Source organism: Dermacentor albipictus, chromosome 1 (assembly GCF_038994185.2).
Source record: "Dermacentor albipictus isolate Rhodes 1998 colony chromosome 1, USDA_Dalb.pri_finalv2, whole genome shotgun sequence".
NCBI classification, from domain to species: Eukaryota; Metazoa; Arthropoda; class Arachnida; order Ixodida; family Ixodidae; genus Dermacentor; species Dermacentor albipictus.
In genome coordinates this window covers 85,921,419-85,938,193 of record NC_091821.1, presented here as the reverse complement: position 1 = coordinate 85,938,193, position 16,775 = coordinate 85,921,419, and the positions used below count along the sequence as shown (strand labels likewise).

The 16,775-nt window shown below is 43.5% G+C and overlaps 1 protein-coding gene across 1 annotated transcript in view; it reads left to right on the top strand.

Annotated features, from left to right (window-relative positions):
- Positions 1-411: 411 nt before the first annotated feature.
- Ass (argininosuccinate synthase) overlaps positions 412-16,775 on the top strand; it is a 69,076-nt gene continuing 52,712 nt past the window's right edge. The window contains exon 1 of the mRNA XM_065424594.1: positions 412-693. Within this exon, the coding sequence (XP_065280666.1) occupies positions 592-693 (102 nt within the window). The 5' untranslated portion in view covers positions 412-591. The remainder of the gene's footprint in view (positions 694-16,775) is intronic.

The following is a 16,775-nucleotide window of genomic DNA, read 5'->3' as shown; positions in this document are numbered from 1 at the left end:
AATAAAGAAAAAAAGGTTAGGGAAAATTTTTATGCCAATACTGCCTTAATTGGATGAAATGCAGTCTCCTAAAAATAAATCAGCAATAACAAAAATAATCGCTCGGACAACCACCCACGTTTGGGGGGCAAAGTCACACGCACGCGCACTCACACACGCGCACTCACACACGCGCACAATCTCTCTCTCTCTCTCTCTCTCTCACACACACACACACACACACACGCGCGCGCGCACGCACGCACGCACGCACACACACCTTTTCAGGGGCAGTTACTCCTTCATAAAGAGTCGATAAGAACATATGTCTCTGTAAATACGCAGCAGCATCACATGACTACTTACTATCTCTCTCGAAGCGGTCTGCGAATGAAGCAAGGATAAGCCTTATCCGAGCTCTCCAAAAGACTGCTTGAAAGCTGTGACGTAAGGACTGCATTGGAAATAGCGGCTGATGCGCGATAATTGACCTTCTTTTTTCGCCGCGAGCTTAGCGACGCTGTCAGAGCACTGCCGCTGCCAGCTGGCGTTCCCGTTTTCAGGCTACGTGCTCATTTCGAATTCGAAGCCAGAAGCTCAGCCTGCTGCGCTATGTCGAAGCCGACGGTCGTGCTCGCCTACAGCGGCGGCCTGGACACCTCGTGCATCCTAGCCTGGCTCATCGAACAAGGATACGACGTGGTCGCATTCATGGTGGGTTGCCTTGCCCCAGAGCACTGTCAGGGTCGTCGGACGATCCTACCGCTGTCAAGCAGATGTAGGACTCGTCGGACTACCTCGCCGCTGCCACCATTTGAAGGAGTCGAAGGTCGTAGATGAGGAACTCGGTTAACAGGATTTGTTTACAGGATTTGACATTTTAAGACAAGATACATTGGCAGTCTAGCGCGACTCCCATATGGAGCCCGCAAGATTAACATTCAGCATTCGAGCACACAGCTCACTACTACATTTTTAGCATAACATCGAGCACTCAGCTCCTTACGACGAGCACGACACGAGCACTCGGCAAACGCTGCTTATAAGCTCTCCGCTTGACGTCATAGTTCGACGTCATCGCTCGGCGTGGACGGAGTGCGAGTGGTCGGAAACGTTCGTCCAATCATTGTAAACTTGCCGCCGCCCCGCAGTACAGCCCACACACACAAAGGCTAACACGTTCGAGCCTACACACACAAAGGCTAACACGTTCGAGAGCCCCGTGGACGGAAATGTTCGTGTTGCACACACACACAGCTCTCAGTGCCGCACAGCTCTCGGTGTTGACGTCAGAGGGCTTTGTAGAACTGTGCGCCGTCCCGGGTGGCGCGGCGGCGCACCACATTCCAGAGCTGACCGCGCGCCACGTGGCCGCCGGTCATCCGTAGTTCTCAGAAGGCGCCTCGTCTGGGGGGCTTGGAACACGCGCAGCGGGCTGAAAACCGGCACGTTGCCACCCCGTACGGCCATTCCTAACAGCACATTTTCCCCGAGGACCTCGCCGGAGCTGAAAAAAGAAAATTGAAAGTGGACTGTAGATAATTTTGAGCAGGACACATGGCGAAGCCTTCATGTGCTTTATAGCATCATACTTGCCAAAGCTGCAAAACAAAAAGTCAGTACTGTTGGTGTGTCTAACAACAAAGAAACTACAGCAAGACAGGACAAATTGAGGAGGATAGTACAGCAGAGTGGCTTTAAACGATGTGGTAGCATTTGGTAGACTTTTTATGGGCACATTGTGTGAAGAATTCACTTGGGTGGATTCGCTCAACTGCTGCTTTTTGTTTGACGCGATCTTTCTCACTCATCGCCATCCTTGAGAATTTCGTGCTAAGACACTTCGACGTGGCCTCTAGCGTTGACCTTCGGGACTGATATAGTTTGATATGGGTACTTGTATTCATGACCCCATGTCATCGCTCGCCACCTATAGCAGCCTCCCCGCGAACCAGCCTATCCAGGTTCAGGCTTGAAGCGAAAGAGGTTCTCTTATTGTACCGCGTGCGCTGAATGCCTCGAAGTTCTCAAATCGTCGTGATGTCGCTGCGCTCAAGCCCAAAAGACGAATAGTGTAGTTTGCTGGGCCAGTTGGTGCATAGTGAACGTATAATGGTTTCCAGCAAGTACGGACGCGAGCACAAGAAGTAGAAACAGACAGGACAACGCTGGTTGTCCAGACAGGACAACCAGCGTTGCCCTGTCTGTTTCTACTTCTTGTGCTCGCGTCCGTACTTGCTGGAAACCATTATATCCAAAAGATGAAAAACGCATGTTGAAATACTTTTGCTGCGTCTCGCTATGCGTGCCATCGTGGTGGAAAAACAGTATATCGTTGCATCGTTTACCGAAAGAAGCACCCGACGCGCATCGGTGAGCGACATGGATAAGAAACTTGCGCATTGGGAAACAAGTGGCTGATACTATGCTGGTTTGTTCGAAACAGTTCCCTCGGGACGACTTCCTTCTTTCCGGAAAGCAGAACATTGTTTTCTTTTTATATACTTTAAATATCACGTGGGCGTTTTAAATTGCAGAGTGTGCTTTCGTTTCGGCAGGCGCATTATTAAATCATAGTGATGTATGCTTACGCTTAATTTGGTTTTGTTAGTTTAGTCTTCTGCCCAAGCATTAGTGTTAATAATGCTCTTGTCCGCAGGCGCGGTAACAGTGAGCGATAACTAGCTCGGAAGGCCCGAAGTAGATCAAAACACACGTTATGCCGTAAGTTGACGTATCGTTTTGATAACATGTTTTAGTTTTCTTAGGGTGAAAAGCAGCAGAAGATGCTGTTTTCTTATTTAACGCGGCGAGTCGTCAGTTCATTTGCTCGCAAGAAATTTATAAGTAACTGCAAACAGCGCTCGTTGCAGCTTTGGAGCATTCGACCTGCGCACAGCGCCGCTGGTTTACTTTCCGACACTGTGCACGCAGCTAAAATCCGTAGCCATTGGTTCAATTCGTCTACAAGTCAAGCATTTACACTAATACCAATGACTTTGTTCAAAATAAATCATCACTAAACTTCGGAAACCCGTTGGAAGAAAGAACTTTGTCCGACTGGTTCTTGTTATTCACTTCTTACGTCTCAGGTTTCAGCGGGGTTTGAGGCTTCCTGCGGGCGGCGAGTGTCTGCGGTGTTCGGAAGCCCGGGCCCTACTGGGAACACTGCGTATGCGAACACGAACAAGCGCCAGACTTAGGACACAGACGAGCTAATCACACGGATAAGTGAACGAAAATGAAAGATGCACCCCGACTCACAAACGGAACTCTCGTTTGCTTTTATCCAAAGAGACACTGAAGAGGCAATTATTACAGTTTTTTAGCCTTGTTCTATCAGTGCGCAATATTAGTATTTAGCTTCTGAAAGGACGACAGACGCTAGTGCATGCATATGTGGGATGCTATGTGATACACTGCAACACGAGTCGCAGCGCGGAGGTGCCCCATGAAGGTCGAAAACGGTCAAGTATCTCACCTGCAGCAGTGGGAGCAACGGCGCGTGCATTAGCTTGTACCTTTCGGAGAGACCCGCTATATACATCAAACACTTGCCTCGTTCAACCTGCGGTTCGCTTGAAAGGCTCTTTATCTTAAAAAAAAAAAATACGCGTCTCGCCGAGCAAGTTGCATGGATGTTTGCACGCACTGCGCGACCATTTCCGCAGTTTCGTCGCCGAGGTCCTTGAAATTGTCCAATACACTGAGGTGATCGGCAGCAAAGATCCTTTCGGCTTCGACGAAACACCTTGGTTCGACGCCACTATTGAGAAACTTGAGCACAGCACCAAGCGAAAGTGCCGCCATGACGCTGGGTATCATAGCCTTTTTTGTTTATTTGCACATTGCCGCCTACACAAGTAACGGATTCTAGAGTTGCGAATTGGCGTTGAAGGTCGTGCAGCGACCTACCGCTATGGAAACACTATCTGGGAAGTCCTTTGAAGAGCCCTTACAGATTACTCACGAGACGACGATGAGGGCAATGGGGATATTTGAGAGAGCGAGAGAGAGAACGAGAATAATAAGGAGTAAAGAGAGAGATACAAGCCCGAGAAAGCTCTGGGACCATACTTCACAAACCTTCTGCAAGCATGTTTCGTCATTTGTAGCGCGGATCATGCGCCTGCCTGCCGCTCATGATAGTGGTTGGACGGATAACAAGATCACTGCGGTGATGATAAATGGACGTTTGACACTCGCTTAAGAAAGTTTTTGTGATTATACATAGGCCCTCGTTGGCTACTGGAGGGAGGGAGTAGGAGGAGTGGTTAAAGGAAAGAAAAGAAATTGTGCAGAAGCCATTAAAGATGATTCTCTATGTAAGCGAATAGCCGACTCTTTCGCAGCATACCGGAGGCGTTCTTGCTCGGTCGGCGCCTTCGTTGCTCTTCCAACTCTTCTTGGGCGAGGACGCGTTTGGGAGGCCACTTCATAGCCACTCATGAAAGCAAAATTTTAAATCCTACGTGATTAGTTTTTACAGTGATAGCTGTTATTGGCTCGCTCCTCTGGTCGTTTTGGTACTGGCTAGAGCTGGCGTCTGCGAATTCGTGTTCTAGCTCGTAGCTTTTGCAGTTGAGGAGGTGATGCTAAATTAAGATAACTTCTACAAGTGAAGACAGTGATTCAACACGCGCGTCTGCTTCTCCTTCATTAGAATTCTTCTAGCACTCGGCTTCTAATGTTTACTAGGCAAGCTGGCGTCGTCTTGTTTTTTTCAAGGATAGCATGAGGCGATGATATAGCCCAAACATAAATTTGAGAAAAATTGAACGAATCTAGCAGTAAGAACCTAAATGGTCTTTGAGTACAGACCAGTGTCTGTCAGGATGTGTAAAAGGAGTAAGAAAAACAGACTATTTCCGCTTGAAATATGGCTTGTACGGAGAGCTTGCTTCAATTTCACAATCTCGATGAGCTTACTGAAACTAAAAATTGTAAAGCTAATCAACATATTTTTGTTAATTAGCGTCTAATCACCAGGTGTCACCCGCCATACCCGGGGTTACCCCTACCCACGGCATGTCCCCGAAGGAACCGTCCTTTTATTTGAATACGGCTATTTTTAAATATTACTTAGTCTTCGTAGAAACACCCAGTATATATATGTTGACGTCGGACATTACGAGGAGCACGCCTTTTATTATATCATATAAGCGTATGTCAGAGTTATAGCGAAAAGCGTCGCTTTGTGGCCATTTCTAGATCGCAAAGAAGAACATATAGGCATTTATCTTAAGCGCACTTTCCACCTTTTCATTGTCTTTCCTATCATTCTCAGCCACCACCGATAACGCGAAGGTCGCTCAACGTCTCAGGTAACCAGGTGCAACAATCGTCGGCTTTGTGCTTTTGCTAGACGTTGTGCAGTTAAAAGGGTATATTAGGCTCACGCCCCACTATAGCAATGGTCAATACGGAACGATTAAAACCAAATTAAGGGGTTTAACGTACCGAGGCAACTCAATGGCTATAACTGACACCGTAATTGGGTGCTCGGTATTAATTTCGACCACCTGAGGTTCCTTGACGAGCGCTTAATGCTCGGTACACGAGATTTTTTGCATCCGACTCCCATCGGGATGCGGCCACCGCAGCCGCGGGAGTCGAACCCGCATAAGGCAAGTGGGAAGGCACAGCGTGCGGTCGGTGATCCATCTGGGTGATGATCACAGCGTCGCTGACGTCTGCGTTTCGAAGTGCGGAAGGCAAAGTCTAGGTTGTGGCGTTCGTGAATATTACGTCCATATCAAGATGACCCTTGTTGTTGATGGCACTTGTTGGCACTAATGAAAAGTGTCGTGTAATCTATTTAACAAAAAGGTATGACAAGCAAAACTCCACCACCGTTATATTCAATGCTTTCCCTAAGTACATGTTGTTTAAAAAGTACATTGTATAAAACCCAACATTTCATACTTGCTTCCCAATTTTGAGGTAGACCGCAAACTTTTCATGCACTCCTTCTTATTGCTAACGCCAAACGATTGACATCCGCAGGCACAGCCTATAGTTCAGTTATAGACTTCACTTGGTGTAAGCACTCGGGCAAACCCTTACAAAATTTTTTATAGAAAGTCCATAGACAGTCTATAGGCATTTGACTATGAAGTCTATAGACTCTCTATAGACATTTCGTTAGACTAGTCTATAGACAGTCTATAAAAAGTCAGAATCTATAGACCGTCTATAGACAGTCTATAGACTTATCACCATACTTTTTATAGACTACTCTATAAAAAGTCTGAGTCCATAGACTGTCTGTAGACTTATGGCCATACACTTTTTATAGACTAGTCTATAAAAAGTCTGAGTCTATAGACTGTCTATAGAGTGTCTATGGATTAATTAAAATTCATGTTTGTAGACAGTTGTCCGCAGAATATCTATGGACAAGTGTATAGGCTTACAGTTCTACTTTTGTAGACTGAAGTCTATAGAATGTCTATAGACTATCATAGACTATTCCTATAGACCAGTCTATAGACTTATGGCCATACACTTTTTATAGACTAGTCTATAAAAAGTCTGAGTCTATAGATTAATGAAAATTTGTTTCATACAAATGTCTGCAGAATGTTTATAGACAAAAGCATATAGGGTTATACAGTTCTACTTTTGTAGACTGTCTATAAAATGTCTGTAGACAGTCTATAGACATACTATAGACTTCAGTCTGCAAAAAGAACCATATAATCCTATACACTTTTTTCTACGATATTCTGCAGAGTTTTGTAAACAAACATAAATTTTCAATAGACAAGTCTACAAAGAGTGTACAAGGCCATAAGTCCATAGCTATCTGCTGTCTACAAGTTAGCTTACATTTTTGTTTACATGTGGTAGCAAAAAATTTTGTATGTATTTATGTATGTGCACCTGTTGCTTTTCATGTGCACTTACGCATTAACGTTAGTAGACTAATAATGCTCCTGAACCCAGCCGTACTTTCATATATGTTGCTTAAACAGAAAGAATTGAGTGCTGAATCATGCAGTGCAAAAAAGAAAACAAATGCACCGGCAATGAATTAACTGTTTTTATTGCGCGATAAAATAGATGAATTTCTTAAAATACATGTCTTATGCTATTATGGAAAGAGGCTAAATATTTACACTACTTTCCCTTGGCGAGCATGGTCGCCAGGCTGGCCTTGACCTTTGTGTCATTAGACCCAAAGGTGATGCAGGTGTATGCTGCAAATAAGAAGAGGCAGCAATATGAGACAAAAATAACAAGTGTGTATTCTTTGTATGCTCATTTAGCAGCTTGATATATTTTCTCAAACCATATAAGTCAATATTTCATGCGGTTTAACTATGGCTAATGGCTGCTTGTCAATACAAATCAGTACCATTACACAATGTTTTATTTTATGGTACGGTGAACAATTAAACAGTCACAACTGCTGCTCGTGCCAGCAACAGCATATTCCCTTTTATGACAAGTTCATATATGATGCATTCATGTACTTATCCCAAATGATCTCTATATTTATTGCTGAAACGTTACCAAGTTGGACTGTCTGTACATTTTTTTGGCTGGTAGTTAAGTATGCCCGTGCAGAGGGATATGCTCAGAAGACGTGACTGGTGTATTCACACTATCATGCCAAAGATTGTAATTTATTTTGCTTAATACACATTTAAAGGTCTTTCTCCTACTCTTAAATGAATGGGTAATTGGCTATAACTTCAACAGAAGGCAGATGGATTGATTGTATTGATATGGTCACTTAGTTTCTTACAGGTAATGAGGCCTCTTGGGCATGCTAACAGGTTTCCAAGTTAGGTATACCACATGAGCACCCGAAATACCACGCGCGCACTTTGTGTCATGACACGACAGACATGCACCTCCTAGAAAACAAAACTGATAGTAAAGCTCGAATGAATTCTATCACAGTAAATTATTTAAGGTGTTTTCAAAGATGAAAATTTTTTCTAGGGTTTCGAAGTTCGGGACTTTTAGTTAACGCAAAAAAGAGATAAATTCAGTAAGAAATGCCATGTCAGTGTGGTTGACTTTCATTTTTTTTTCAGTAAATGGGCAGATTTCCTTGAACTTTTTATGAGGTGAAACGTTTTAAAAATATATTTACCAGAGAGATTCTCTGGAAACTTTGTATGACAGCATACCTATGTGGTCATCTTAAAATTTCCCGATCTTTTTCCAAGCCTTCCCTGGATGTTTTCATGAAAATTTTCTGGCAATCTATGACGCCCGCAGCTTAAGTGCAATAAAAAAATATTGTGGTTTAATTCTTGCCAAGTACTTCCAGTTCATAATATTTAGATGAAACGAATAACTCGTCAGTCACTTGACATGCAGTATTATATCCAACTGACTTGAATCCCTTGATTAATAAAGCTGACAAGGACTTCGGCAAGTTCGTAATTGATGGCCACACGAGTACAGCACGGAAGACAGAGACACACGTAAAGCAAATGCAACAAGTTGAGGAAATTATTCAATGAGTTATTTTTAAGGTTCAATAGTAGTTTTCTATATAATTTGCTCTCATCACTTTTGCCTCTAGTTAACTTTGTTTACCTCTGACTAAAGACTACATGGCAATATGAATCACTACCATTATGACGTTTCATTATATTACAGTATGATAAGCAGTTAGACAACCGTAATGGTCGCCGGTGCCAGCAACGGTACGTTTCGTTTCAAGACAGGTTCATGTGACACACAGTGTGCTTCTAAAAATAAAAGAAATGCGAGAATCCCAGACGATTCCTATAATAATATTTATTGAAACAAAGATACCGGCTGGACTGTGCACATTTTTCAGGTGTTATTGCAATATGCCCGTACCGAATGAACATGCTCAGCATAGTGACTGCAGTTATGAACAATCACGTTAAGAATTGCAATTTATTTCTGCTTAGAATAGTCTGCAGTGTTTCTATTTTCATACTTCGAGATGAATACATTTGCCACACTTTCAGTAGAATGCACATAAATGGGGACGTATTGATAAGGTTACTTACCAACTAAAACATGTTACGATCTCTTAGGTGTGTTGATAAGGGTAGAACAAAAGCAATGTCCACTAAATTATTAATTAATTAAATTAATTAATTAAAGCACAGGCGCTATGAGCTGCTTAGATCTGGCACTATGCTCTCCATCTCTCTTTGACGATTTTCAATGGAGCTTTATTGACAACCCCTATGGTAGTGACCATATGCCTGCTATTATTAAAAGAAAATCTCCTTCTCCTACCATACCATCAAGACCACCCCGTTGGAAACTCCACCTAGCAGACTGGCCTCTCTTTACTGAAAAGGCCAGTCTGGATAACATATCAGATGAGCTAACCATAGATGAAATGAATGATAAGATCACCGCCTGTATACTTGCTGCAGCAGCAGAAACAATCCCACAATCCTCTGGCTTATTAAGAAAAAACCTGAAACCCTGGTGGACGAAGGAATGTACAGAAACAAAAAAACTACAAAACAAAGCGTGGGGTATCTTTCGGCGATACCCAACACAAGACAATCTACTCTCCTTCAAGAAAGCAAAATCGAAAGCCAGGTACACACGCAGACAAGCCGAAAGACAGTCCTGGAAAAATTATGTCTCGTCTATAAATAGTTCAATAACATCCAAACGAATGTGGGATCAGGTTCGTAAGTTTAGAGGCGACTACGCTTCTTACACTATCCCCATACTATCACCTCCAGGCACGCAAACAAATATAGACGAACAAGCAGACAAATTAGGACAACACTTCCATACTATATCAAGCTCGGTAAACTATTCAGCTGCATTTCTAAAACATAAGCAATTAGCAGAAAAACGAAAGCTTCCGACCACAGGAAGTTCAGAAAGACCGTATAATGCCGCTTTAACACTACCGGAAATCAATAGAGTACTAACAAATGACAAAAAAACAGCACCTGGTCCGGACAGAGTACATTACGCGATGCTCGCTCATCTGTCTCCTAATGCAGTTGAAACCTTGCTTCGTTTTTTTTATAAAATCTGGGAAACGGGAAAAATGCCGAAAGAGTGGAAGAAAGCTATCATAATCCCGTTCTTGAAAGCTGGAAAACCTCCCACAACAGCAACCAGTTATAGACCCATAGCACTCACAAGTTGTCTTGCAAAGTCCTATGAAACCATCATCAACATAAGACTGACATACATCCTTGAAACAGAGAACATGCTAGATAACCATCAGTGTGGATACAAGAAAGGTTGCTCCACAACAGATCACCTAGTCCGGCTAGATGACGAGATACGTGTGGCCTTTCTACACAAACAATATTGTCTCACTGTTTTCTTTGATTTAGAAAAAGCCTACGACACAACATGGAGGTTTGGTATCTTAAGGGACTTAGCAGATTTAGGAATCCGAGGCAGAATGCTTAAATGTCTAGCCGATTTCATGTCGGACCGAACATTCCAGGAGCGTTTAGGAGCGGCGCTGTCACGTATATTCATCCAGGAAAATGGAGTGCCACAAGGATGCGTACTAAGTACAACACTCTTTATAGTAAAAATGAACTCTGTTAACAAAGTCATCCCCCCCTCTGTTATGCACTCTATATATGTGGATGATCTGCAAATAGCGTGCCGCGCCTAAAACTTACAAACATGTGAAAGACAGCTCCAGATAACAATTAATAAACTAACAGAGTGGGCTGACAAAAATGGCTTCCGCTTCTCTACTCAAAAAACCGTTACAGTGCTATTCTCGCGAAAACGAGGTTTGTACTTAAACCCGCTTCTAAAATTGAATGATGTCGCACTGCCGGTAAAGCAGGAATGTAAATTCTTGGGAGTAATCTTTGATAAAAAACTAAACTTCCTAGCCCACATTAAAACACTAAAAATAAAGGCAAATAAAGCATTGAATATCCTAAAAGTTCTGTCTCATAAGCACTGGGGTTCCGACCGAACATGTCTTTTGCGTATTTACCGGTCTCTTGTGCGTAGCCTTTTAGGCTACGGCTCCGTGGTTTACGGCTCAGCCAGGCAGTCCTACGTCCAACTCTTTGAACCAGTACATAACCTTGGATTGCGACTGGCAAGTGGTGCCTACAGAACGTCACCCATTCAAAGTTTATATGTTGAGTGTAACGAACCCTCATTACAGCAGCGCAGAGCATTATTAACATTCTCTTACCTACTCAAAATTCAGTCATCACCGCAACACATATGCTACAACATCCTCACACAGTGCAACTCACGCTTACACTACACAAATAAACCGAACATGATTATACCACTTCTCCTGGGGTATGAGAAATACTGTCAGGATTATGACATCCCCCACGAAGTCCTCCAGGTCGCCAAGAAACCACAATGGTTGGCCCCATGGTACAATTTCACGCAGTTGTGCGACTGGACATTAACACATTTAAAGAAAAGACACTCCACACGAACACATCATGCAAGAATTCCGTGCTCTTCAAGACAAGTATCAAAATCACATGGAATTCTACAAGGATGGCTCCAAAACAAAAGAACACGTGGGTGTAGGGGCCGTAACAGAAAATTGGGAAACAAGTGTCCGTCTACCAACACATGCTTCTGTTTTCACTGCTGAAGTTTATGCTGTATGGGTTGCAGTTAAAAAGATTATCACTGGCAAGCACAAAAACACAGTCATATACACCGATTCCTTAAGTACACTGAAGGCTCTACATCTGAAATCTGAGTGTGAACCCCTGATAGGAGACATTTTAAGCATGTTGGTGCTTAACGAATACGGGAGGTCAATTCGTTTCTGCTGGGTCTCAAGCCATGTTGGGATACCAGGTAACGAAGCAGCTGATAGATGTGCATTGATGGCAGCGCACAAAGATATTACAAACACGACACTCCCATATAATGATAGCATCCTTGCAATTAGAAAAGCCTTCACGGTAAAATGGCAACGCGAATGGGACCGTTGTGCTGACAAGCTACATCTCACGAAACTCATAGTTGGCGAGTGGAAGTCGTGTTATCATCAAGAGCGGTTCATCGAAGTAGTTTTATGCCGGCTACGCATTGGGCACACACACCTCACACACAATTACTTACTTACGAAAGAAGACACACCAACATGCGAGAAATGTGAACAGCCACTAACAGTTATGCACATATTACTCACATGTACGCAGACTGAAACACACAGACGAACACTTTTGCACAAATTATATCAACTACACATACCTTTACACCCTGCTCTGATTTTAGGTGATGATCCGCTAGTCCCATTATGTGACGTCCATAAATTTCTACACGACACCGGATTTTTACATAAAATATAGATTACTAACCCAGCTTTTTCCTTCACAAACTGGATTTTAGAACACCTCGTGTTTGGCGCAGCATAGCCTTAGCTGCTGTTGCGCCATTAAACCCCATTTAACTAACTAACTAACTAAATTATTTGAATAATCTGTGCGTTATCTACTAAGAACACACCTCCAAATGGATAATCTGGCTATTTTTTCCTTTTGTACAGTGCATATATTACGCAGTCTGTCCAAGACGACGGCACTAAATGCAACAGTAATGAAAACCGGAACACTTATTACGCACGACAAGGGCTTCATACCATGCACGACTGGCACACTGCGAATCTGTGCCAGCAGCTGCCTAGTGATTAACAGCACGTAAACTGCATAACGCCGAAGCATCGAAAGGCGCTTAACGCTTTTCATATAGCCCGAAAGATAACTTCTGCTGCTAAACTGTTTATAAAAGAGACAAAAAAAACCCCTTCTAACTACCGTCAAACGCAATGCCTTCAGTTTGAAACGTGTAAAGGTGCTTCCCGGAGCGACTAATTTAGTGTTCTCTAATTTTTTCGGCTAAGTTGCGAAGCTGCGAGAGACTGAGCTTATCGAAGGTTTCATGCTCCAAAAGCGTTTATGGTTGCATATAAATAGATTGGGTGAATCTAGATATTTTTGCTAGATATTTCTTCAAGTCTCGTGTTTTGCTTGCGGTAACTTCCCAAAATTATTTAGACTGGTTGCCAGGAACATTAAAAATACTGCTACTTTTAAACTATATACGAAAACGGCAGCGCACACACTGCTGATGCATGCCCGACAAACACGGCCTTTCATCCGAGTACGCTAGCAGTTATTCAACTATACGTGTCTGCTTGAAAATTCATGCAAACACAATTTCGAGATATATACGTAAAGCGTGTCACAAGAATTTCACTACACATGCGGCGCAGCATTCATCGCGGCCGGATTGAGCGCCACGAAATGAGTGCTACCACACTGGCTGCTCAACACACACAATCCGCTTAGTGGCAGCTCAGTATCAAGTTAAAACATGGTGTACTTCCTTTTTTTTCTTTTTTTTTTCACCCGTCGTGGTTGCTCAGTGGCTATGGTGTTGGGCTGCTGCGCACGAGGTCGCGGAATCGAATCCCGGCCACGGCAGCCGCATTTCGATGGGGGCGAAATGCGAAAACACCCGTGTGCTTAGATTTAGGTGCACGTTAAAGAACCCCAGGTGGTCGAAGTTTCCGGAGTCCTCCACTACGGCGTGCCTAATAATCAGAAAGTGGTTTTGGCACGTAAAACCCCATAATTTAATTTTTTCCTTTTTTTACGCACATCAACTATGACGATAAAATCAACAAGCGTGAGCGATCGCTTGCCGCAAAACATTCCGTATAGTAGAAGTGAGAACAAGAGCGCGTTATCAAATCATGAAAATGAGAAAACGATACTATGCCCGAGTAGCCTGCGCTACATGCAGCCTGTTCGCGCTACGAAATGCGCTTTCCTAATCATGATCTATTGACGCAAAACATCTTTGCTAAAGCTTACCGTTCAGTGTAGTTGACGTGTGATGCCACAAAGAAGACACGCATACACAGACCCCAACGTTCAGGCAAACACCGCACACCGCTACAAGCGTTTACGTACCTATAGCGCACTCATTGAGAATTCAAATTGACGCGGACAGACAGCGCACCGTCGCGCATGCGCAAGAGCTCCGTGCGCTGGGCGTGCGCGCTTCGAGGAGTGTGAGCGCCTTTTCCTTTTTCTTTTTTTGTCTCTTTCTCTCTCTCTCTCTCTGCGCGCCATGCGCCCCGGAACGGGTTGCTTTTCTTTTCCATTTTTCATCTTTTTTCATGGACGAAGGAAATGCGCTGGCAGGTTGTATTACCAACGCTGTGGGCTACCGTGTGGATGCTTGAATGCGCTGTTTGTAAAAGCCGTTACAGGGCCCTTCAGACTCTTCAGACGCATTATCGCCAGCGACGATGAGTAATACAACGCATTTGTAGCATATCTTCCAGCGTACTGCCAAATGTGATGCCCGCACGTATGTTAGTGCTAATTTTCCGTTCCGATGATAGGTCAAAGCAATCAGTACGTCAATGAGGTATTCATATGCGTGGCTGCGCAGGCATACCGCCTGTGACATATTGGGTGGGCTCAGAGAATTTGACACATATTTTAAGTGAATGATAAACTTTGATGAGTTTGCGCAGGATATCAGTCAACGAAAAACCGCGCGATGTTAGTGATGCAGCCGAGATATGAAGACAATGTGAAAGGTACCTGAGAATCGGATGACACACAACGCATGTGCGACATCGGTTCATCGCACACTCACAAAGTCCGCGTTGTCAGCTACAAACATTACAAGTCTCTGTGCTGTTTGCTTGATGCCTGTTTGGAATCCGCTTGTAGCTCAAGTTGGCGTTCATACCATCTGTTATCACAATTGGATCGGCGTTTTGCTTTCTTTATTCTACTGCCGCAAAAGTCATGCTATGACAACTGTGAAGAGTGTCTTGGGATTGCCGAGAGTGACTACGTAGATCATGTCATGTGGTGAACAAATGCGGAGGTATGCACTATGTGTATAATAAAGTCTGCAAATAGGCTCTACAGCAGTCTCAGCAGTATACAACTTCAGTGGCTTATATCAAACGCAGCTCCGTATTATCCACCGGTACCTGTGCTTGGTTACAGCGTACACGGGTTGGGCCCAGATTAACGATTTTTGTCTATTGTCAATCTATAGATGGCATGTAAACCTGAAGCAATAAGAATTTTACAGTATCGGCTGTTTTCTACTTCATCTCACGCCTTACCACAATCGGTATACGGGCTGTTCGCGCAAGTTAACATGACCTTTGGGGACGTCCCACCCTATGGCCTTCATCGGCGGTGATATAGGAAACCGTGGAGAATAATTCCAATTGCAAAGAAGTATACGGGATCTTTCACTCAATTTGAGCCAGACTTTAACATATGCAAATGCTATATACGTAGCTGGAGAGAACCAACGTAATGTTGTTTGCCATCGCTTGGAGATACTCAATTATTTTTTTGCATTCTCCTGATTAGATAATTAGTGTTAATTAATTTCTCAATTATGTTAATTAGATGAATACTCTCAATGATAAAATTGTAGAGCAACATTAGAAACTCCCGATACAGCTTTCTGTTGCTCAATACGAGCTCCATATATATATAGAAATGTTTGTCCGGGCGGGAAGAAGCCCGTGATTACACGCAATGTGACTCGAGCGACCGGTCGCGCAGGCGTAGCAATATATATATATATATATATATATATATATATATATATATATATATATATATATATATGGGGGGTTCGGTGTGTGTGAATGTGTGCAGGTGTGTGTTATTGAAGAACTAGGTAGAGTGGGAATAGACAAGAAATATGCAATCTTATCGACTCTCGTCTATAGAAAGTCTATAGATAAATAACAGAGAAAAATAAATAGAGGCTGAATCGACTTTTGTCTATAGGTGTCTGTTGTGGGGAAGTAGGCAAAAAAGAAGCAAACACTTTATCGAGTTTTTTTCTATAGACCGTCTATAGACTGCGAATAGACAAAAAGAAATAGAAATCTTATCGACTGTCGTCTATAGAGAGTCTATAGACTTTGTATCAACAAAAGTTTAAATATATAGAAGGGCGAGGTCGTCTATAAAAAGTCCATAGACTTTCTATAGACAGGCTAAAGTCATTTTTGTAAGAGAAGTCTCCGTTTTGCCCGAAAAACGAAACATTAATTGCGATACCAAATTATTAGACAGCTATACGAAGTGTAGCAGTTTTATCGGTTGTTTGAACTGCTGTAAACATTCGCTTACTAACTAAATTAACAAGCATGGTGTCACGCGCGCACAGGCAAACAAGAACACATCGCACCCGAAGACCGCGGAAACTCGCGGCCATAATGGTGGCGGGATGAAGAGCGGCAGCAGCGGCAAGCGAATTCCCCTTCGTGCTGCCTCTCGCTTCAACGTGAACTAGGCGCGCGAGAACGCAGTGCACACGAAGCCAGCGATGCCCCGCAGATTATATATCTTTGAAATAGGGCATGGGTGGCCATGCTCAGGCGCGTCATGCGATGCCACAACCGCAGTAGTAGAGATGCGCGCTAACCTAATTAACGCCTCCTAGGTAGCACAAGGCCTGTGCACTTCGATCCATGACATCATGCTTCCTTACCAGACTGCCATAGAATCTAATAGGGATGCTCCCGAAAAAGGTGCGGTGATTTTCACGCCACCGCTTTGGGCCCGCCGGGCTTGACAGTGGTCAAGTAAAACTCTTGCTTGGGCTAGTTGGTTCATGCTTGAAGTAGTAGAGGCAAGGCGCAGAAGACCAGGACTCAAGAAAAAGAACACAAACGACAGGACCAGCGCCACTCACAACTAAGTTTATTTCCGCAACAAGCCTGCCTTGTGTAGGTTATTTACGCCGAGTCACACACGAAACTTTAGAAGTAAAAAACAGCAATCTATCGACCACTCAGGAAT